The 21,675-nt window shown below is 42.5% G+C and overlaps 3 protein-coding genes across 5 annotated transcripts; 1 reads left to right on the top strand and 2 right to left on the bottom strand.

Moving 5' to 3' along the window:
* Positions 1-157: 157 nt before the first annotated feature.
* LOC100839762 (DNA-(apurinic or apyrimidinic site) lyase) lies at positions 158-9,187 on the bottom strand. Of its 2 annotated transcripts, XM_003578670.4 has the most exons (9): positions 8,823-9,176; positions 7,487-7,579; positions 6,694-6,838; positions 5,215-5,413; positions 4,570-4,648; positions 3,249-3,310; positions 2,167-2,253; positions 1,688-1,791; positions 158-465 (listed from the first exon to the last, which is right to left on the bottom strand). In XM_003578670.4, the coding sequence occupies exons 1-9, from the start codon at positions 9,075-9,077 to the stop codon at positions 380-382; spliced, it is 1,110 nt and encodes a 369-aa protein (XP_003578718.1). In that variant the 5' UTR covers positions 9,078-9,176; the 3' UTR covers positions 158-379. The 2 variants fall into 2 exon arrangements, with proteins under 2 accessions (XP_003578718.1, XP_024319172.1); XM_024463404.1 differs by lacking the exons at positions 158-465; positions 1,688-1,791 and adding an exon at positions 2,367-2,450 and having other exon boundaries at positions 2,221-2,253; positions 8,823-9,187.
* A 1,130-nt stretch (positions 9,188-10,317) lies between these two features.
* On the bottom strand, positions 10,318-15,855 carry LOC100839151 (protein RETICULATA-RELATED 1, chloroplastic). Its single transcript, XM_003578668.4, has 8 exons — positions 15,433-15,855; positions 14,152-14,313; positions 13,954-14,046; positions 13,755-13,870; positions 13,047-13,145; positions 12,660-12,965; positions 12,400-12,564; positions 10,318-11,053 (listed from the first exon to the last, which is right to left on the bottom strand). Exons 1-8 carry the CDS (start codon positions 15,838-15,840, stop codon positions 10,783-10,785), a joined length of 1,620 nt encoding a protein of 539 aa, XP_003578716.1. The 5' UTR covers positions 15,841-15,855; the 3' UTR covers positions 10,318-10,782.
* Positions 15,856-18,078: 2,223 nt separating this feature from the next.
* Positions 18,079-20,494, top strand: LOC100833309 (pentatricopeptide repeat-containing protein At3g46610). 2 transcript variants are annotated; one of them, XM_024455012.1, is made up of 2 exons: positions 18,079-18,398; positions 18,466-20,494. In XM_024455012.1, exons 1-2 carry the CDS (start codon positions 18,094-18,096, stop codon positions 20,189-20,191), a joined length of 2,031 nt encoding a protein of 676 aa, XP_024310780.1. In that variant the 5' UTR covers positions 18,079-18,093; the 3' UTR covers positions 20,192-20,494. The 2 variants fall into 2 exon arrangements, with proteins under 2 accessions (XP_024310780.1, XP_014758199.1); XM_014902713.2 differs by having other exon boundaries at positions 18,147-18,398; positions 18,476-20,375.
* The last annotated feature ends 1,181 nt before the right edge of the window (positions 20,495-21,675 follow it).

Here is a 21,675-nt window from a genome sequence, read left to right as displayed (position 1 = left end):
AGTGACACCCGGAGGAGTCTCTCCGCATCAGCTTTAGTTTTTGCGTTTTCTCGAGTAACAAAGGGAACAAAAACGGATGTATTCAAAGCTTAAGAAAATCGGCTACCAGCTATCAATAACAAAGGGAGCAAAAACGCCATTTTGGAGCCGGAAGAGGAACAACCCATGGAAGTTTGAACGTCTGACATAGCAATAGCTGATCACAGTAACCTACAAGTTACAACCAGGATCCGAGCTAGAGAATGCCCAGCAATAATGGGATATACATAATTACTGCAGGTCTTAGAAACTGATAGAATAGCATTGTTGTGAGAGTCCGCTTAACCTGACCTAACCTAATAATAATCCATGATGATATGTTAAGATAGAAACATAGAAGTTAGCTGGAGTTTTGGGATCCTGGTGCTTCCGCTGCGTCTTTGGAGAGCTCAAGTGAAACAGGACAGTGATCACTTCCATAAAATCCTGTAATCGTGCACATCAATGAATTAAACAAAGGTCGAAAACAAGCCATCTACACCTTTTGAATATTGGAAAAATAAAACTGTACATGCTGGGTTCTTATTACCATTACCATTGATTTTATTTTTTATTTTGCTGGGCAGTAGTTGGATTCACATGAAAAGCATCTAAACATACCACTGCTACATAAACAATACATATGGTCTTAAGTGCCAAGCAAGCATAAACTACAGTACTACACGCACCCTCGAGAAGGACTGCATTCCTGAACAAGATTGGGAACTTGATGTGATTAGCTGAGAGATAAGTATGCAGTTGGCCATATATATTGAGAACTCCAACATGAAGTACCATTTTTTCAAATGCACACAGGATACACAAACAATAAATCAACAATGATTTGTACCAGTTAGCAATTCAGGGCATCTCCAAACCTATTTACAGTTATATCTATGTCCCTCCACGCAGGGCCATACCAAAGAATTTGGGGGCCCTGTGGTAAACCTGAAATTAGGCCCCTAGATCCCTCCACGCAGGGCCATACCAAAGAATTTGGGGGCCCTGTGGTAAACCTGAAATTAGGCCCCTAGACCTAAAAAAACCTATACATGTTTTCTAGTAAAATATATAAGTCTCATGTTAATACAGAAAAAAGAGACGGAGATATTAAGTACTTATGTGAGTAGGTCCTAATTATATTGGTGGACTAACTAGATAGGCATTGGAATTGTTACGGTTGCATATGAAATACTCCCTCCGTTCTAAAAATGTAAACCTCACACACATATTCAAATTTAAGTTTGATCCACAGATAGAAGAAAGTATGGACTACATAACACAAAAATTATACTACCATTGAGACTATTCGTCAAATTTGCCTTATATTTCAAGACGTGGTGAGCATCACAATGTATTACTACTACTACTTGAGGCCCTGTGCCGTAGCACACCCTGCATCTGCCCACATATCAGCCTGCCTCCAGGTCTTCTAACAAACAAACTAGATAAAACAACTCCAATCATCTGTATATTGACATTAATTGTATACAAAACACATTTTTCTTTTCACTAGGTTCAACAGCGATCCTATTATCCCTGATCCCTCCCCTTTATTTGTTTGCATGATGACGTGCAAATAAACATACAGTTTCAGAAGGACCAAAAGTCCAGCCATATCAAAGTGATATAATAAATTACGACACGAAGAAAGTAGAGCAATACAAACCTTCGAGTTCAATTCCATGACCATGGATTTCACATGAAACTAATCTGTCCTTCAACCGTTCTGAAACGATGAAATAATCAATCCGCATTCTCTTTCCCCGGTACCTGGAGGAATATTAAGTAGTAAATTAGTCTATAGGAAAAAGATGAAAGAGTATATACTCCGGCACTAGCATCTATAGATAGTAATTACAAAAGGACAATGCTTATCAGGCATTCATACTGCCAATTTCTTTTATAAGTGCCAAAAATAATGTTGAGTTGGAGGATAATTTGTTAATGGTAAACATTGGAAGGTCACATGCCGAAGAAATAACCATGTCTATAGAATAGGAATCAAATTACCCATCACGAACATAAAAGTGAGCAGGGAATAGCAGATAAACGTTCGGAAGAGACATGCCAATGATACAGAGATGCATCTGATAAGAAACTGAACACTATAATTAACAGCAATATAATCACGGCCATATTTCTTACTTGCCAATAGGATTCCCAGACCAAGAGAAACCACATTCCATGTCTTTTTCTTTGTGCAGGTGTCTGTAAGCATCTACTAGCTTTCCCCTGTATATCCAAATTGTAAGTCCCTAAGGTATTCAAGGCATAAACAATCAATAGACAAAACAGTAAGGCCTCTATGCAATCAACTTGGGGCTTAATGATTTGTTTGAGTATGCCTTATTCATCATTCCATGGTTGATAGATATTTTTTTCAAAACTCTTCTTGAGAAAGTCCAGAGACAGCTGCCAGTACTGTTTCCCTGTAGTTTGAAAGTCATCTTTTACTGTGTGCAAAAACCTTTCTCTTTTAAAATTGAAAAGGTACAGTGATAATAAAATGCACTTCCTAACAAAATTAAGAGATTGTATGAACCAGCAATATCTATATGAAGATATGAGAACTTGTCACAAAAAATACTTCCATAAGATTATAGCATTATTAGATTTACAAATATATTACAGCATAATTTATGCAATTTGTGGGTTGGAACAAAGACAATTCTGAAAGGTCACTTATTTGTGACCGGAAGTGATAGCTTATTCAGTAGAAGAAACAATATGATGATAGGCACTTCTTCTGAAGACATATTTCATAGTCTGGCAGTTGCATATCATATCTAAGTCTTCCTTATCAAGAATACTACATTGATTCTCACTGTAATATATATCTATGCCAAGGACTTCATCCAGTTAAGACGCAACTGGTATATGATACTGATGCTGATCACAAACATCTTTTTCTATGTCATGTCGAACATTTGACTTAGTAGAGTACTCAAAAATCTCATTTATGTTTCATGGCCACAGTCCCGTAGTATTTACAATTGAGATGATCATTAGTTGTTGCTTGGGTCCAAGTAGAGATGCTATTATGCTCAAGCCTATATTAGTGTGGAGCCTCAGTTGAAACCAACGAGGGATGGCTGAGGTAGACTGAGAGTGCAAACTAAATTAAAAGTTCGGACACAAAGTACAATGATAGCATCAATTTGAGAACTGAGGGAGTGTTGCTTATCAAATCAAATTAACTAATGCTGAAATGCATTACTTTCACCTACTGGGACAATATATTGCCAAACCGCTGTCTTTCTGCAAGAGTGAATCCTGGCTGCCCACAGTCCTGCAGAATGGATAAAGAGATTTTATCACATTAATGCAATAGCCAAAATAGAACATCAGTAAAAGGGTAGCAGCCATCCAGTAAAACTGAAAGATGCACCCAACATGTGAAGTTAGATAAAACGGGGAGTAAGCTGTTGTCTACAATAGTCCAGTCATATGCAGTATATGAAGTTTGAGGGATTTACAGTAGTATTAAAAGACAAATTGAATTGGAACTCCCTAAAGGCCTAAACTATGACGACTTTCTCACATGGCTCCCTAGCTTGTTTTTCTGCACTAGGTCTCCTGAACTTGTCTCCATTTCTCACATGGCTCCTTTTCACCTTTAGACTGACAGAAACGGGTGAACATGGCTTGCACTCATTTTTCCATGTCAGTGTCCACCTAACGGAATCAGTTAGCCTAACAGTGAAAACAAGCTACTTGAGAAACGGAGAAAGGTTTAGAGAGACCCAGAACAGAAACATAAGTTGAGAGAGGCAAGTAAGAAGGTACTGATAGTTTAGGGAATTTCAATGTATTTTTCTCGACAAACAAAGCATGTGCATCATTGGTAAAATAACTATGGAACAGCACCCAATGAGCTGTAATTAAGCTATTTGCTTAAAATTCACACGTTCCAGAAACCTGCCAGCCAACGCCACACATGTAAAGTGAAGCAGCTAATTCCCAAGGCCAGCCTATTTGCTGACATGGCTAGCAATAGCAACAATGGGCTAATTCAGTAGGTTCCTTTCTGAAAATATTTCTGTCCTGAGTTTGCCTTCTCTTGTAGAAACACATACTTTTACTTGATAAAATAACTTTAATAGCCAATTGCAGAGTACGGTTTCAAAATTCCAAAAAGAGGACAACACAGTATAAAATAGGGATAAACTAAGCGTTCGATGAACATAGGTCGAGAGTAAGAAGGAGGAGGGAATTTGGCTATCCTCAACCACGCATCTTATTCATTTGCAAGGCATATATACAGGAGAGTGTGGGCCACATGGGCCAATCCTTAGATGGGCCAAATCATATATATGCAAGTCACGCCTAGCATGAGATGTTTCTTAACCAAAGAGTGGCAATAGAACAGCAAAATGACCCATATTGGCATGGCAAGCATTATATACTTGAGCACCAAAGCTGTATAAGGAATTATCGCAAGATTAAAGTTATTGCCAACACTTGTCTCATGAGTCATGACAACAAAAGCACCTAGATAAACTGGATTTGTAAAACAGTAACCAAGAGTTACATTTGTACAGTAAATACCTCTTTATTTGGAGGAATATATCCATTGAGCTTAGCACTGCTAAAAAAGTCAGGATGGCTGACGTCGATTTCTTCATGGCTGAATTTCAAAAGCAATTGAACTTACATAGCTAAGGTTAGCTTGTAGAAATTCAAGCATTCTGTCTATCTTGTATTATACATAGCTAGGAAAGCAAATCATGGTACTAGGCAGATATAGCCACTTCTACTGTAGAAACAATCGCTACTGTATCATACAAAGGGTAGGGTATCAAATAATTGTTATGGTACTTTGTAACTAAGGGACATTGCCCAGCACATTTTATCTTGTATTGCCGCGTGCATATTACATGATATAATATATATTGCCTCTTATTTTCTAGAATCCAACAAGACTATCACACAAATCACAGTTCCGCACCTTGTTATCGATATGTAATTTGTTGACACCATACCATGTACTATCACTCTATCAGTAACCTTTGATAGAAAATTCTTCTGAAGGCTTTGCTGGGTGCTGGTTTTATGCTATTCACAAAGAAAATTCTTACCCCATGGCTTAATTTAAAACCAGTAAAGGCGGTACATCTAGATCAAGATGTAACTGCATGCAAGAAGGTGTACATGCTAACAATAAAAAAAAATCAGCAATAGGTTGTTCGTTACCTGACATTCAAGTCTCCACACCAGATGAAGGGCTTGTCTACTTGTTGAACAAACTCGAACATTCTCTTATCCCACTTTCTTCTTCTTTGAAATGAATTTTCCTCCTCTTTCCACCCATTATTTGGAGCATATGTGTTTAGTAACAGCAATGATTCAAATTCTACAATGATGACACGACCGTCCGATTCATGCTTGGAAGCTGAAAAGGATAGAGAACTGTACTTTAAGAAAGAATGACAGCGTAAGCAAAATATAATCCTGGAAAGCACACGATAATCCTAAGTTGGTGATTCATATTCCATTTGAGGGCAAACCTGGCACCAACACCGCCTGACATCAGCCACACCAGGAGGGCTCGTGATAAGGCATGATTCCAAAGTAGTCTTAGCTTGAGTTTGTTAGGCAAATCATGATAAGGCTTGATTCCAAAGTTACATTTTCCAACTAGTTGTGTAAGCTGGTAATATGGCTATATAATGTAAGGGCAATTATATAAAGCAAACAAGGATTAATCTATCCATTCATACCCACTGCCCTAACCATGCAACCGTCCTGGCACCAGTTGTGATCAACTGCTGAGGAGGAGTATAGAGTACAGTTGGTTTGAGTGAGAAAAAAAACTTTATCTGACCTGAAGGTGCTAAGGAAAGCACATTTGAAGCTTGCGGCACAAGCCAGCAATTAATATTGCAAAATACCCAGTTGAGCACTATAGGACAAAACATGTGGAGATAGATAGCTTCTTTATCAATGAGCGACTTGGTGAGGGAGCATTGAAGTTGAGTCATGTAACCTCTGGGGATGAGAACGAATAGCTTGTGATCAGATGGGAGTGATACATATCTATCATTCATCTCTTGAGAGAATGTTGGGCTGTCTGCGCGTGGCCCAAGAACCATAGTGTGTATATGTATGTGTAGCATCATGAAAGATGCGAACAAAGGATTCCAGATTTTCCCCCGAGTACCACAGCCCACAGGGTCCAACCTCTCATATACTCCCACAGCACCTCCTCGACCTCCCAGAATGATAAAGAACCCCCTAAGATTACTCTGCTCTAGTGCTCTTTGCTTGTTCCCATCGCCATCTTCAGCACCTGGTCATCATGTAGCTTGCTGATTTCTTCCACCATACCCAGCTTTTAGAACAGGGCAACTGCACCTGTATACTTCGACCATAAATGGCATGACAATGGGTTTTGGTTGTTTGGGGAATATATATTATTTGTCCGCATACCACTGGAGAAGAATAGTTGTATCTTCTTGGGTCTAAGATTTTAAAGAATAATGCCAAAGAAAAAATCCAATGAGTCCAGAGGACTAAGTCCTATAACACATTCAGCAAAATAAATAAGAACAGAAGGATTGTCCAATAGAGTAGAGCATGTGACATTTTAAAATGCAGTCTAACAGGGTAGGTGATAAATGCCAACACAAGGGAAGTCCCAGTCAACCTCTCCAACTTTCAAACCAAACTTACATGTTCTATCCAAGTTGAATGACACTTTCTTTGGCTCAAACATCTTCTTTACAAACACAGCTGTGCCTGCATATTTGGAATCTGAAAGAGACCACCAGACACGGTAGTCTTTGAAAGGTGAACTCGACAAAGCACGCAGCACTATCTGCATCACATTGAAAATGATTGTAGAACAACTTCATTTAGCCAAAAAAAAATGCAACTGCATCAAGGAATGTTGAGGACAAAATCTGAGTCTGGAAGCAAGTATTCTGAACACATAAGTTGATATTCTTTTTTTTTTGAGGGGAAACATAAGTTGATATTCATTCAGAATACTTTCCTGCTTGCCTTTAATTTTGCAAGAGTACATACAAACTACACATATATCACAAAACCACAGTTTTAGGAAGAAAGAATTACACGTCCTTTTCCATTAGGTTGCATAAATACATTTCAGTCAGAACCAATGGATCTGACATGTGGGGCCCACTTTCCCTAAGCATAAGGCTGATCCCTCTTATTCAGGTAAAAATCGTCCCATGATTGGGTGCTTTATTTCAGCTGGATTGAAGTACATGTATTTTTCACAACCTAACTAAAAATCTAGTATCCTCTCAAGACCAAACAAATGGACATAAAAAAAAAATCCATTTTGGGGGCTGCAAGTGATCTAAAATATTCTAGCTTATGTGGTAGTAATACACTAGTGCTAAGAAATAGAATGATTCTGGTCTTGCATAATCACATAAAGTAAAATTAATCCAGTCCTGCATGATAACCACATAAAAACACCCAATAAACTCAACATTACCTGTTTCTCTTCGCGTGACGAGCTTGTGTCATCTTTTAGCTCACTAGGATTTTTTGGTGCCCCTTTGGAACCGGCTGCCGGCATCCGCACTTCCTGCAAAAGAGGTTCAGTGACAGCTGATAATCTTTCCCAGAGATATATAAATAATATGGTTAGATTGTATTTATGAAATATAGTAACTAAAAATGATGGTGGGCGCCTACCCAAAGAGCAGCAACGTAGATGTGGCTGTTGTAACTATAAAGAAAAATTATAGTTTGCGGCTTGGAAAATTATAAACAGTAAAAAGAGACAAACAATATAATGTCAGGCTGCTAAGTTGTCATGATTCATTCCTACTCTATTGAAACAAAACACGAGGAAAACGATTTTAGTTATTGAGCTATAATTTCTGGTGAGGCTACAGTTAGTTGATCCACCATATCCAGAGAGCATAAGTTTTCTCCTATAATGATTTAGCTTGAGAAATACTTCATGAAATGGTCTATAGTTTGCTGTAATTGTACAATTGCAGCCCATGGCATTAAATGCTAGTACATGTGATAGTACCACACAACTGATAAACAAGTAACTGACCAAATGAACGCAATTTTTTCATACCGCAATGTTGCAAAATTAATTCATAATGAAGAGAAATGGGAAAAAAAATATCGGCTCACTGATCTAAAGACAGTTCCATTGCATTCAGTCGTGTTTCATAAAATGCTCAAACAAACTCTGCAAAGACCGCCATTGCACCTCGCAAAAAGAGACACCGCCACTGCATGTTTCCACGGTTCCAGAAATCTAGCACAGTGTAATAGGGCTTCTCTCAAGTCTCAACAGTATACAGCATGGTCAGGCCTTGCTGCATGATGTTCATATATAGCAAAGCACGCCAACACCCCCAAAAATGTAGAGCAAGAGTACTTGATTGGCACAATCAATCACAATCATCAGATACAACAATTTGCAGCTGTTGCAGCTGCTTACCATCACTCTCACAAGGAAACCCACTGGCTTATATGTTTGTGAATACAATGCAGGGACCTGATGCCTACCATGTACTAGGAGATACAGTATCATCTAGAAGGGTTAAAACCTGGCTGACTATGACCATTAAGCTTATCTGAAACCATACCTTGTTGGATTAATCTTGACCTAAAAAACATAACTAAAACGCACGCCCCGATCTGCTCGATGAAATGCCTGTGAGCAACCGCAGTTCTTGCATGCCACATTGCAGCGTACTCGCCTAAGAACCCCTCCAAACAGCGCATAGCATTGAAGGTTAAAGTTAAACCCATGGGGGCGAGCTAATCCGGACCCAAATTTAAACAATCCTGTCTTGGCTCACCTGGACGCAGATGACGTCGGGGTCGAGGCGGGAGACGAACTGGCAGAACGCAGGCCAGTCGCTCTTCATCCGGAGGAGAAGGCTGTTGGCGTTCCACGTCATGAACCTGCGCGGCTCCTGGCCGGGAGCCCCCTCCCCACCGGCGCCGGCCGCGGTGGCGGCGGGGCCATCGACGCAGTCGGAGGCGACGACCTCTGAGGGCCTCCTCTTGGCGGGGGAGCCTTCCTTAGGCACGGGTTGGAAGAAGCGCTTCATCGCCGCCGCTGGTACTGCTGCAGAGTGCAGACTGCGGCTGCCCTCCTTTCCTCGCCCGTCTTCCTAAACAGCGGAGGGGGAGGGATCACCGGAAGCGAAGCGACGAACTGTACGCCATCGAAAAGAGAAAACGTAAATCGGTACAAAAAGGAAAAAAGCGCGAGTCGGCGTTGATATTTTACTCTTTTCAGAATGCAAATTTTGAGAGAAAGGGAATACTTTTCATCTGAACCACGGAAATGATTTCAGCAACACTTTGAGTAGTAAATCATTTCATTGATTTTTGAGTATCCCTTTCATTGAACCACGGAATGCAAATGGAATACCATTTCTGATCTTTCATCTACGCAAAGGCCGTGTTTGGTTGCCCAGAATGCAGTTGGCCCACACCCACGATGCAAATGTCGACCCGTTTGGTTTCCTGGGCCATAGTTGGTGGCTGCAGCCCAGATGCAAAAAAAACCCTCCTCAGCCTGCACGCGGCCTACGCCCGAATCGGGCGTTTTCTGGCTGCAGTCGATCTCTTCCGTGTTCTTCTTCCTCTGCCATCATGTGTACCTCGCGTTGACTCCTCCGACCGCCGCCCCCATTTTCTCAGTCCCGCCCGCCGCCGTACGCACGAGATGAGCCGCCCCCTGCCTCGTGGTCAGTCGCCTCCCCCCCTTTCTTCCTCGTGGTCATCATCCCCTTCTTCCTCGTGGTCAGGCGCGGCCGCTTCTCCTCCGCCGGCCGCCGCTGCCGCTTCTCCTCCGCCGCCTGCCGTTGCCCCTTCTCCTCCACCGGCCGTGCAGCTTCCTCTCGCAGCTTCCTCTCGCCGTCCCGGCTGCCGCACCTTCTCCTTGAGCTGCTCCTTGCCGGCAAATGGAGACAGCGGCTCCTCTTCCTCCTCCGGCACCCCTCCGTCCTGGCTGCACCTCCTTCATGCAGGGAATGCCAAACACCCGGCTGCAGCTTCCCCATGCACCCCAGCTGCAGCACGACGGCTGCGATGCGACCAAAAGGGCTCAGCCCAACCAAACACCCCCAAAGTGTTGCTGAATGCAGAGTTAGAAGAGAGATTTGAGAAAAGAGAGAAGTTCGTATTTTCTTAGCTAAGATAAGAGATGAATGTCTTCATGCGTATAGAATTACACCACCCCCCCCACCCCCCCTAAGATTGCGAAAGTATTTAGGGAAGTAATTTGCACGTGCAGTGGCCAAGTTGAGACGGTAACAATTGTACACGGTAACAGATCTCCACTGCAATTTGCCCAAGGTTAAGAGCATGGATTTTTATTATGCCCCCGGGCATACACATCCAGACCCGGTGAAAATTTGGGCAACGACTAGGACATATTACAGTCACGCTACAAGAATACACCAAACAGCTACTTGGCCTGATTCAAAAAATGCAATGTACTTTCTCATATTACTGACAGTATCTTTATCAATCCCCGAGACTACCACCAAACGTGCCTATTTGGCTCACAAGAGTGCAATAACTTGAGATGTCAGATTATTATCAGATATTAAGAAAACATACAAAATGGTGGAGGACCTAAAGCTCTCAACCTTCCCCCCCTTTGATGCCTTCCCCGATTAGATCGTGCGCTGATTCCCGATGGTGACTTTTCCTCATTACTACCACTTGACATTGGCTGAACTCAGCACGGCATAGTGGAACTGAAGCAAAATTGTTCCAGCATTGCAAGCAAATCCACTACTTTCAACCTGAGGCGACTTTCTTTCGGACAACTCTCTTTCGCCGGGGCTTTGATAGCTGTGCCTCAGGTCCACCCTGCTTGATGCCAAGAAGACCAAGGCCAGACACGACTGCATCCTTGGATATAAACCACCTTGACTCTTGTTCACCCACAGTATTAGCCACCTCGATTGGTCTGTTGTATGCCCTCAGCAATCGATCCGAGTACTGTGGATCAGCTTCCTCTCCAAGCCATGTGCGTCTCGATGCTTCACCAATCTGAATGTTCATCAATCTGCAATACATATGCCACATGGTAGACCTTAGCCCCCATAAAAAATACTGCTGTCTCCAGACTTCCTTCCAGAGCACGGCACAATGAAATACTCCCTCTGTCCCATATTAAGTGATTTTATATTACATGTATCTAGACGCTTTTTAGTCATAGATGCATCCATATTTGAGCAAATTTGAGTCACTTAATATGGGACGGAGGGAGTAGAATAAATGGATGGAGTTACTAAGGAAGCACAGAGATCCAGCTTTTACGAACAAAGCAGATATAATCAAATGACAAAGAAGAGTTCATAAAATTTGGTTAAATCAAGACCAAAACAAATGGTACAGCACTAAACAAAATAAATACAGTTTTAAAAAGAACAATAAACTAATAAAGTGCTGAAATCCTTTTTTTTAGTTTTTACGTAGTCAATCACTGATACAATGCCTACAAATGACCAATGAACTGATCACTAAGCAACAGCATAGGAACTCTAACCAACAGCCAACTAGTAGTACAGTAAACGATCACAAGTTAAAATATATTATTTTTTATTCAGATTTAAAAGTTAGAAACCCAACATAATAGAAACTATGTCCAGTGTCTCACAATTTAACAAAATTACAAAACCTACTCAAGGTAAACATGCATGCCACAAAAGTTGGGGACCGTAACAACAGAAAAACAATCTTGATTGATATACAGTGAAAATTGGTTTTAGCGGCCAAGATTTGTACGGAGGCAGAGACTATTAGGCATATCACATCACAAGGTTAAAAATCAAGCAGATCAAAAGCCAGTTTACAATGCATTAAATTCAAATTTTAGAAATTTGATAATTTTTCTGAATGCGTCCGGTACCACCTGTGTCAACTGATTATTATTAGCTTAGAGTTGTCTGGTACCGCCTGGTCCAAAACAACAACAGACCAATTAAAATAACTGTAAATGCCAGAAACAAGCACTGGCTTTGCAGCTACAGCAATGGTTATGTCAGGAATTTATGCCTTATAACCCAGGTTATGTTATGGCATCAAATAATGCCATGGGAAATAGTTAGATTCTTAACTTCCTATTTACAGATGAATATTGACAGTGACATTTTTAAGGGAAATGGGTGTTTAGACATAAGTCCATAGATCATGTCTTAGTAGTCTAGATCCAGTACAAATGCTTGATTTCTCTATCCACATTCACATCAAAAGGTAAGAAGGTTAAAAATAATTATTGATATAATCTTTATTGCTGACTTGGTGTTACAAGCAGATTCGCAAATATAACCTGGCTCTTGTCGTTATGCATAATGGACCACAGGAAATATTCATTCACCTGTGAGATATGCATTAAATAGGTCAGTTTACCTTAGTGCTGTACCAAAGAAGATCGCCACACCAAGAACATCAAACCGCTTGACCGTATACTGATCTAGTCCACACATTAATTGATATCGCAAGTTTGCATATAGTCCTAGAAAAGCTCCATAACCAAGGGCATTAGTGCTGACAGAAGGAATTGTCACCGATAACCTAGATGGAATTAACAGAAAATACCCATTAATGGATCAGAGAAACATAAGAAGAATGCTTTTGTGGCTAAGTAAATGCTTGATAACTAAACCAACCTGCTCTCCTTCCTTGCGGACAGGGCTTTTGATAGACCACCTTGAATAGAGCCAGCAACTACCCCAACCAGGCTAAGCTCAGCAGCTTTGTAAAGGAATGCACTAATTCGTTTCTGCAGATCAAACTCTCTCAGAGGATAACTCTTCTCAAATATGTTGTTAGGAAGTTTCTCAATAGCATTCTGGAAGTCAAACCGGGATGTACTCCCATAGGAACGGCATGGTGCCAGGAGACCAACAACCATCAGGTTGCAACATGACGCAGTCAAAGCATTGACAACTGCCAAATCCCACTCCTGCTCAAACCTGATTGCTCGAAGGTGCAACAGAGGTTTAGATGAAGTAGCAAAAAATGTGCTGTTGAATACCAGATAACGTACAACATACCTCTCCTTACGAATGTTCATCTCCCACCAAACAGAAGAAATAAAAGTTGCCATGAATTCAAAAGCCATCTTATGTGGGAATGATGGATCTGCAAGTGTTCTGCATTAAAGAGAAAACATGGCAATTGAAACCAGTGTTACCAGAACTGGTGCAATAAGGAATATCCAAGATTCGAGCCCAAGTCAAACATTCATATATAAGCAGCTACAGTATTATTCAGTTAACTAACATGTGAGACAACTTACAAGGAAACAGTAGTTAAAAAGTAAATGTTGAGTTCAAATGAAGACCAATAAATATGAGTTCAGATGGCTCCACTAACCACAACTAAAAGCTGAGCAAGGCTTGACATTAAGTTGGAACATAAAATTATCCAAGGTGACAGAGACTAGATACTGTCACTCCACATTTCAGAGATGATCTTATCAGATACGATCTGGCTTGAACCAGCCAGTTGCCGTTAATATTGTTATGATAGACGTCAACCTAATTCCAAAAAGAAAACCTCCAGCAGAGGAGGCCAGAACATCTCAGTGTTGCTACCCGGCTTGCCCATTAAGTCCAAATCTTACCATCCTCCCATAGAACACATAGGAGGCAAAGAGAAATGCACAATGTTTCTCATGTTCCCATACTCATCCACGCTGTCCCCCTATTTCTCCATTCCACTATAGTTAAAACAAAATGGGCACATGATTTGGGTGTTACCTTCCAACAAGATCTCTGGATAACCATCCCGGTAGAGCTCGTGAAAAGGACCGAGTATGTGTAGGCCTTGAAAACATTGACAAGAACCGTGCCATCTGAGCAGAACTTACCAAACCCTAGATTGATATATCATGTTCAGTCTATTATTCAACAACTATACCAAAGAATGACATAAGAAAAAAAAAAGACAAACATATACCATCTCGTAAGCTTGGCGGAGACCAGCAGGTAAATTACTCAGCGTTTTGCACCACTCTTGCATTACAGCATCTATGAACTCTCTATTGAAAAGCTGCAATAGAACAGGCAGTAATCAGCACACAAGCTCAATCTCTGTTAGGATTCATATATTGCTTATCTCAGTGAAAAAATATTAGGATTGTCTTGGGAATTTCACCTCCTGTATAACAATTCTTCTCCTAAAAAGCCCGCCGTCGTCTTCCTCTCCATCATCAAAATCATCGAAGTAATCGTCATCGTCTCCATCATCATCTCCACCATCACCACCACCATGGCCAATTCTTTTTCCAATATCTCCACCACCACCACCTGTCGCCAGCTGCAACGTTCCAAAAGCACCATGTGATGTATGTTAGCAGTTCTGAAAACTTGGCAAAGTTAATGGTGTGTGTATTTCATTAAACCAAGCTATCAAGTTGTTATTCCGTATAAGAAGCAGTAGTTCACGATAAATGGACCCGGGACCCTGTAAGTCATGTTGAACTATTATCGTATTAATTCACATCATGATAAATGGACCTGGGACCGGTAAATTTCTAGAATGTTTTACAGTATTACTTTTACCATGATAAATAAAATGAATAATTTTTTTAAAAAAATGGAACTCAAAAAGGAATTACCAGTATCTTCACATATGTTCTTATTATTGCATTATGTAATTGACGGGTGTGCCCACTGCCCTATGCAATCTAATCAAATAACAACAAAACCAAGTACAGTCGTATATCTAGTCCTGAGTACGCAATTGTTATTTAGGTCCATTCAGGTAAAGCTAAACTACACGAAATAGTGGCGCTGGCGCTCCTACAGTCTACTTGCCACTGGAGGAGCAACAAATCACACATAATAACATGATCAATCAGGTAGAAATGTTAACTTGTGAGTACTTGGTTCCAACGCAAAAGGCAACAACTCTGTTTTGCTCAGTTTAATGTATCAACTATCAAGTTACATACCCTTGAAGGCCAAATGCACAAGCATATACTTGCGTTTAAAGCATACCAATTGGGAAATATGGAGCAACAATCCATGGTTAGTATGTAGTAACTTAAAATCATGCAGGGCCAGGGAACAAAATCATTAGTAGACCTGACGGCATCTACAGAGTGGAGCAGCGGTAAAATGGTTCGCCCAAACATTCTCCTTAGTAGTTACTTAAATCATGTCCCATGTTCCCATCCTATTCCACAGAACTTATTGGGCAATCACAAATAATATACCACCACAGAACAAAAAAAAAACGCAGGGGGTTCTTTGCACCCTCATGCCTTATCCATTATTTTGACATCCCGGACCAGTGGTCCAGCCATCTAATTTCAACGGGATTTCTTAGTTGATTCATCGGCTATATCATGTTATTAATAACGGAAGGCAGGAAGAACCATATCTATGTCTCAAATTCCATCAACATATCTATGATGATAACAGGATTGGGTACCTCGGGCATGATTTTCTTCCGGCGCTGGGATAGGTCAAGCTTTGCCTTCTCGAGCGTGACGGCGCCGAACGCGCCGTACTGCTTTCCCCCCTTCATTGACGGCGGGGCGTGGGGGGGAGCGGCGGCGGGTGCCGCCGCGCTGGGGGCGGACGCCGCGAGGCATCGCTCGAGCGAGGAGGTGGCTTCGCAGCGGTCGCCTCGTCCGGCGGCCGAGGGTGACGGGGCGGGGGAGGAGCAGGCGGAGATGGCGAGGCCGAACCCTCGCCGGCGCGGGGCACGATGGCGGCGGCGCGAGGGGAGGAGGCGGAGGAGGCCCGTGGTGGGGTTGGGGTGGGAGGGCTGGCGGTGAGCGGGGGCGGGGGCGGGGGCGTGGGGAAGGGTAGGGTGGAAGGCGGCGAGGGACGCCATCGGAGGCGATGGAGGGTTGGTGGTAGCGGTCGACGCCGGAGGAGCGTCGTGCCGTCGCGGGGGCTTTATCGAAAGAGGGGGCTATCTGCTGATTTAGGCGTTCCTTTTATGAGTTTATTATCAATAGATTCGATTAGTCGATAATTTCTTTTCTTTTCTTGACGTGGAGAAGTTTGAATAGTCGTCTTTCTTCAGCGACTAGATACCGCCTGTCGCCGAAGCACAAGAAAGAAGGGTAAAGAAGTGACCATTAGCGGTAAATGTCTACGTAGACCCCTTCATAATTTTTGTTGCAACTGCAACAAATCTCATATATGAAAAGTAATGAATTTCTGGAAATCAACTTTCTTCCACCAAGGTTTAATTTGGAATTTTTGTGGACACTTATAATTCGGTTCCATTCATATTTGCCTATTTTACTGTCTAGTTAATTGCTTATTATTATGTACATTTTTCAGTAGTAGATTATAGAAACATTTCAATGGGGTATGTAAAATTATCTTGATACTAAACATTTTAATTGTAAAACTACTCGTTTGCTAAATCTTATGCTCATCGGCTGAATGCCTAACTGCAAGTTATTTATTGCAGCCGTGATCTTAACATATTTCATCTACAAAACAAACTTTGTTTAAAGAAAAGAATACAAACCATGGTTTTAAATAGCGCGCTATGACATTTAGCGCCGGTTTTCTCCAGATGCTATAGACGCTATAGCGTGCTATAGCGCGCTATTTCAAATAGCGTTTCGCAAAAAAAATGAATCAAATATAGCCTAAAATTAAAGGTTTCAGTATAACAACATACTAAAAAGTTCTCAATCATTTAGAAGATCAAGTCAATGACATAAACATAGATTTGAGGCATAATTGAAGCACCGGAGGCGCCGCCGTTGGTGGCGAGCTGGAGGAAAGGCGGCTTGTTGCGAGCTGGAGGAAGTAGCCGCCGCCCCCGCTGCCAGTCACGAGCTATAAGATTTGCCGCTTCTATTCTCATGGTGGAGGCGTTTAGGTCTGAGAGACTGAGACAAGAGATTTTGAGGCTGGACTTTACGCTGGCGTGGTACTATTTGGATTTTGGACGCTAAATCATTTAGCGACGCTATAGCAAATAGCGTTTAGCGTCATTTAGCGGGCTAATAGCGATAATAACGGCATAGCGAGAAAAATTGCTTAAACGTAGCGTCGGGTCTCTAGATATGCTATAGCGAGGAAATAACCCGCTATTTAAAACCATGGTACAAACACACACATAAACCGCTAGATGGACTGAGAAAAGACAAGTGTGGAAGACTACGCAGAAAAACTTTCAAATTGAGATTGCAGATAGGTTCATAGGAGTCCCCTCACACATTGAAACCACAAGGTGCCGCCAAACTCCATCATCGCCGAGGCACTTGCTAGAAGAAAAGCACAACCTCCATTATGGCTTCTACAGCTAATGAACAGGCCTACAGTGGGCGTCGAGGCACTTGTCTTTGCGGTACATCGGCCAAAGAACGTCCCCGTGCTGACCTAAACCTGGATCTATCGTGCCGCTACGAAGTTAGTAAAAAGCACCGGATCAACCATTATGAACCCAAAAACATGTTTCCAACCACCATCATGGTCAGTAGCACTGGTGCAAAATGCACGAACCACCAGCGACACAAAGAACAACGAATCTTACCTTCACAAATGAATAGTGTGCAAACGAGCCATCGACTGCTTGATATCTCCATGGTGACGAAGAAGCCCATGCATTTCTATTCGACACAACATGATCCTCACATGAGCTTCTCAATGCTGTGGATATGGAGAAGTCAATGCAATTTCGTTCGGCACAACACGACTCTTACCAAATGGAAATCACCAAATGAAACAAAGACCATACCTTTTACGAAGAGTAAAATGCACCCGTGGTCCTACCATTCTTGAGAAAGTATCAAGTTAGTCCCTCCGTTTCATAATTCTTGTCTCAAATTTACTTAAAAATGGATGTATATATTCCTAAAAAGTGTTTAGATAGATGTAAAATTTCGACAAGAATTATCGTAAGATTAGTAAATTGCACATTTAGGTTTTTTTTTTTTTAAGTTGATCAAGACAGGTTCAGCAGCTTTTGATCGGCTTACGTGACTGGCTTCGGCTAGGGGCCCACGAAGCAGAACTGACGATATGGAAATTATGAAGAGAAAAAACTTCCCTTAACCGGCATTCGCAGTGGCCAAGAATGGATTTTTGTTTTCCAACAGAAAAGTTTCCAGTCCGATCGATGGCTGCATTTGTGAATTGTGATTTTGTCAGACTCTGCTTCCCGGTGCTCCTGAAAACTTGTGGCTGGGAGAAACAGATAGCCCTCTCCGGCTCTCTACTTTCCGCGGCCACCATCTTCCGGACACCGAGGCGGCCGGCCACCTGCCAATGGCTTCCTCCCTCGCCGTCTTTCACCCCGCCGCCGGTCACCTCCCCTGCCCTCGCCGTCCACAAAACCCCGCCTACCCGCGCTCACCCCCCTTCCTCCTCCCCCACCCGCCGGCGTCCGGGCCGCCCCGCCGCTCCCGCACGTTCGCCGCCGAGGTACACCCGAACTCCGTACTCGTCATCCCCATCGAAGAACTCCAGTGTATGACGCGTTCCGTTCTAGGATTCCGCAGTTTGCAATCGGGGGCGGCGGCGGCGGCAACGGCAGGAGGAGGGGAGCGGGCGTCGACGTCGCCGCGATCGCCGGGGCGCTGCGAGACGCGAAGACGGCCGACGATGTGGAGTCCTTGGTGAAGGACTTCCTCGGCGGTGACGAAGAGCGCTTGCCCCTCAAGGTTTACACCACGGTGATAAGGGGGCTCGGCAAGGAGAAGCGTCTTGACGCCACCTTTGCCGTCGTGGAGTATCTGAAGAGAAGGGAGGGCAGCAGCGTCAACCAGTTCGTGTACAACTGCCTGCTAGGCGCGGTTAAGAGCTGTGGGGAATTTGGGAGGATTGGGGATGTTCTCACAGACATGGAGGCACAGGGCGTTTCCCCGAGCATTGTGACCTTCAACACTCTTATGTCCATTTATGTTGAGCAAGGCAAGATTGATGATGTCTTCAGGGTGTACCATGACATCGATGCCCGTGGGCTGGTGCCGACCGCCGCGACGTACTCGACGGTCATGTCCGCCTACAAGAGTGCCGGTGATGCGTATGCCGCCCTCAAGTTCTTTGTGAAGCTCAGGGAGAGGTACAAGAATGGCGAGCTGACGGGGAATCCTGCAGATTGGGAGCCAGAGTTTGTTAAGTATGAGAAGCTGGCTGTTCGCGTATGTCATATCGCGATGCGGCGGTCACTTGCAGGTGGGAATAATCCAGCCACTGCGGCATTGAAGGTTCTTCTTGCCATGGATGAAGCTGGGGTGAGGCCAGACAGGAGCTATTACGAGCGTCTCGTGTGGGCGTGCATGGGAGAGGAGCATTACACCATTGCCAAGGAGCTGTACCAGAGAATACGTGAGTGCGATGGGGGGATCAGCTTGTCAGTATGCAACCATCTGATTTGGTTGATGGGCAAGGCCAAGAAGTGGTGGGCAGCTCTCGAGATCTACGAGGATTTGTTGGAGAAAGGCCCACAGCCGAACAATTTGTCATACGAGCTGATCATGTCTCATTTCAACATCCTACTCAATGCTGCCAAGAGAAGGGGCATTTGGAGGTGGGGTGTTAGGCTGCTGGACAAGATGCAAGAGAAGGGCCTGAAGCCCGGAAGTAGAGAATGGAACTCTGTCCTTCTTGCGTGTTCTAGAGCAGCCGAAACATCTGCTGCTGTGAATATTTTCAAGAGGATGATAGATGAGGGATTAAAACCAGATGTTGTCTCCTATGGAGCATTGCTCAGTGCACTTGAAAAAGGCAAGTTGTATGATGAGGCGCTAAGAGTCTGGAAGCACATGCTAAAAGTCGGTATTGACCCAAATCTGCACGCATATACAATCTTGGTGTCCATTTACATTGGCAAGGGCAACCATGATATGGTAGATACTGTTCTTCGCGACATGTTGTATGCAAAGATAGAACCAACTGTTGTGACCTTCAACGCGATAATCAGTGCTTGCGCGAGGAACAAGAAGGGCGGCGCTGCATTTGAGTGGTTCCACAGGATGAAAATGCAGAATATTGAGCCAGATGAGATTACGTATCAGGTGTTGATTGAAGCTCTTGTACAAGATGGTAAACCGAAACTTGCCTATGAGATGTACATCAGGGCTTGCAACCAAGGGCTCAAGCTTTCCGCAAAATCATATGACACTGTAATTGATGCATGCCAAGCTTATGGTTCCCTTATTGATCTAACTAATTTGGGTCTTCGCCCTACAACAGAAGTGGATCCACTGAGATAAAGTACAATTTTTTTACGCATTTTGTGCATTGAAGATATTTGTAGCAGCACAAAGGACTTTGGGTGGCACTGGAATATATGGTTTATACAGAAACCAAATGGTAAACTGTGTCACACACTACTCCTTGTATCTCTACCATCCAAACTCAGTCAAACATCCATAACCACCCGAGAGGTATTTGCAATTGTAAGTTGCCTAACCTGTAAGCTTTGACACAATAGCCTATTTGTTATTTGTTTTATAGGAATTTTAAGGTGCACCATTGAAATATGTTTATGGATTACGATCAGTTGCTTTTGTTTATCTTAAATGCTTCATATTGCCTGCTAATTGTTGAATTGATTGCTCTAACTTGTGTTACATATGTCAGAAACTTCATATCTGTGCAATCTTGTATTTCTTGCCTTAGGCCAGCAAATAGTTCCTAAATATGCACACGATCCTTCAAATGCATGCACCTAACTATATGAATTATTATTCACATTAATATTTAATTGGCAATTTGTCATCTCCAAGTACATCTATGTTTGCACGAATTGTCACTTCAGGGTCATCTACATCTGTACTGGCTGAGAACTCGCCATCACCAGACCTTGCTGCAGGACATGTTATGATGTTCAAACAATATGTTTTCTAACTTGTGTCAATGAAATGAGTTACTGATTAAATTGGTGTGCTCTACTGTGTTATGAGTTATGACGTTTGAATCTATGTCCTTATCGATCCGGGGGAAAGGAAGCCCTTTTCTAGGAAAATGGTCTGTATGGCAGTATGCTGATTTTTTATTGATTTCCCATAAGTCATTTTGTTATATTTTTGTGTGTGTATTCAATGTTTGCTACCTTAACCTTTTCAGAACCCTCAACATTAATGTTTTAGAGAGTATCACTACAATACCTCTAAACCTGTCTTATCTTCCACACCTGGTTCTGGTGGCAACCAGTTGGTTATCGCCTCTGAAACAGAAACCGGACGAGAAAAACTTAATGGAGATTATGGAAATGCAAATATATGTTCAGAAAGTTATTAGACAAACCTATGCAAATCCTAGAGCAATATGGTTAATAGTGGGATATTCAATAGCTGCAGGTTGCACTCTCAATTTGCTTTTAGAGAAATGGATTCCAGTTTTGTTTTCATTCAAATTCTTGGAAAATTGTTTATATGGAGACAATATTCAATATATACTTCCATGTCGATTACTAAAGAGATGAATGTTCTGCTGGTGCTTTAATAGGTTACCTCGATACCTCAGCAGAATGTGCGCCATCAAATGCAAAGGTCTAGAGCTTGATTCTGGTTCCGTGCGGCATTCAAGATCCAAGTTTGCACAGGTTGCATCAAATTTATTCTCCTTAGCTTATTGTACAATCCATCATAGATGTATTGTTAGGCTGTTCAGTGTGTTCACCTACGAGGTAAGGTTTAATGCTCCACTCCAAATCAGGGATTTCTATTATTCTGCTGCATGAGATAGATTGTTG

Source organism: Brachypodium distachyon, chromosome 4 (genome assembly GCF_000005505.3).
Source record: "Brachypodium distachyon strain Bd21 chromosome 4, Brachypodium_distachyon_v3.0, whole genome shotgun sequence".
Lineage (NCBI taxonomy): Eukaryota > Viridiplantae > Streptophyta > Magnoliopsida > Poales > Poaceae > Brachypodium > Brachypodium distachyon.
Note: the sequence above shows the minus strand (reverse complement) of the source record. Positions and strands in the feature narration are given on the sequence as shown.

What these genes read in the sequence shown, in the direction of transcription:
- LOC100839762 (XM_003578670.4), bottom strand. Translation starts at nt 9,077, where the DNA reads ATGAAGCGCTTCTTCCAACCCGTGCCTAAGGAAGGCTCCCCCGCCAAG. An exon ending in TCTGGGAATCCTATTGGCAA is followed by an intron (nt 1,792 to 2,166) that starts GTAAGAAATATG and finishes ATATTCCTCCAG; the next exon opens with GTACCGGGGAAAGAGAATGC. An exon ending in TCATGGAATTGAACTCGAAG is followed by an intron (nt 466 to 1,687) that starts GTTTGTATTGCT and finishes GCACGATTACAG; the next exon opens with GATTTTATGGAAGTGATCAC.
- LOC100839151 (XM_003578668.4), bottom strand. Translation starts at nt 15,840, where the DNA reads ATGGCGTCCCTCGCCGCCTTCCACCCTACCCTTCCCCACGCCCCCGCC. An exon ending in TCCGCAAGGAAGGAGAGCAG is followed by an intron (nt 12,565 to 12,659) that starts GTTGGTTTAGTT and finishes AATTCCATCTAG; the next exon opens with GTTATCGGTGACAATTCCTT. An exon ending in TTCTTTGGTACAGCACTAAG is followed by an intron (nt 11,054 to 12,399) that starts GTAAACTGACCT and finishes TATGTATTGCAG; the next exon opens with ATTGATGAACATTCAGATTG.
- LOC100833309 (XM_024455012.1), top strand. Translation starts at nt 18,094, where the DNA reads ATGGCTGCATTTGTGAATTGTGATTTTGTCAGACTCTGCTTCCCGGTG. An exon ending in CCCGCACGTTCGCCGCCGAG is followed by an intron (nt 18,399 to 18,465) that starts GTACACCCGAAC and finishes GTTCCGTTCTAG; the next exon opens with GATTCCGCAGTTTGCAATCG.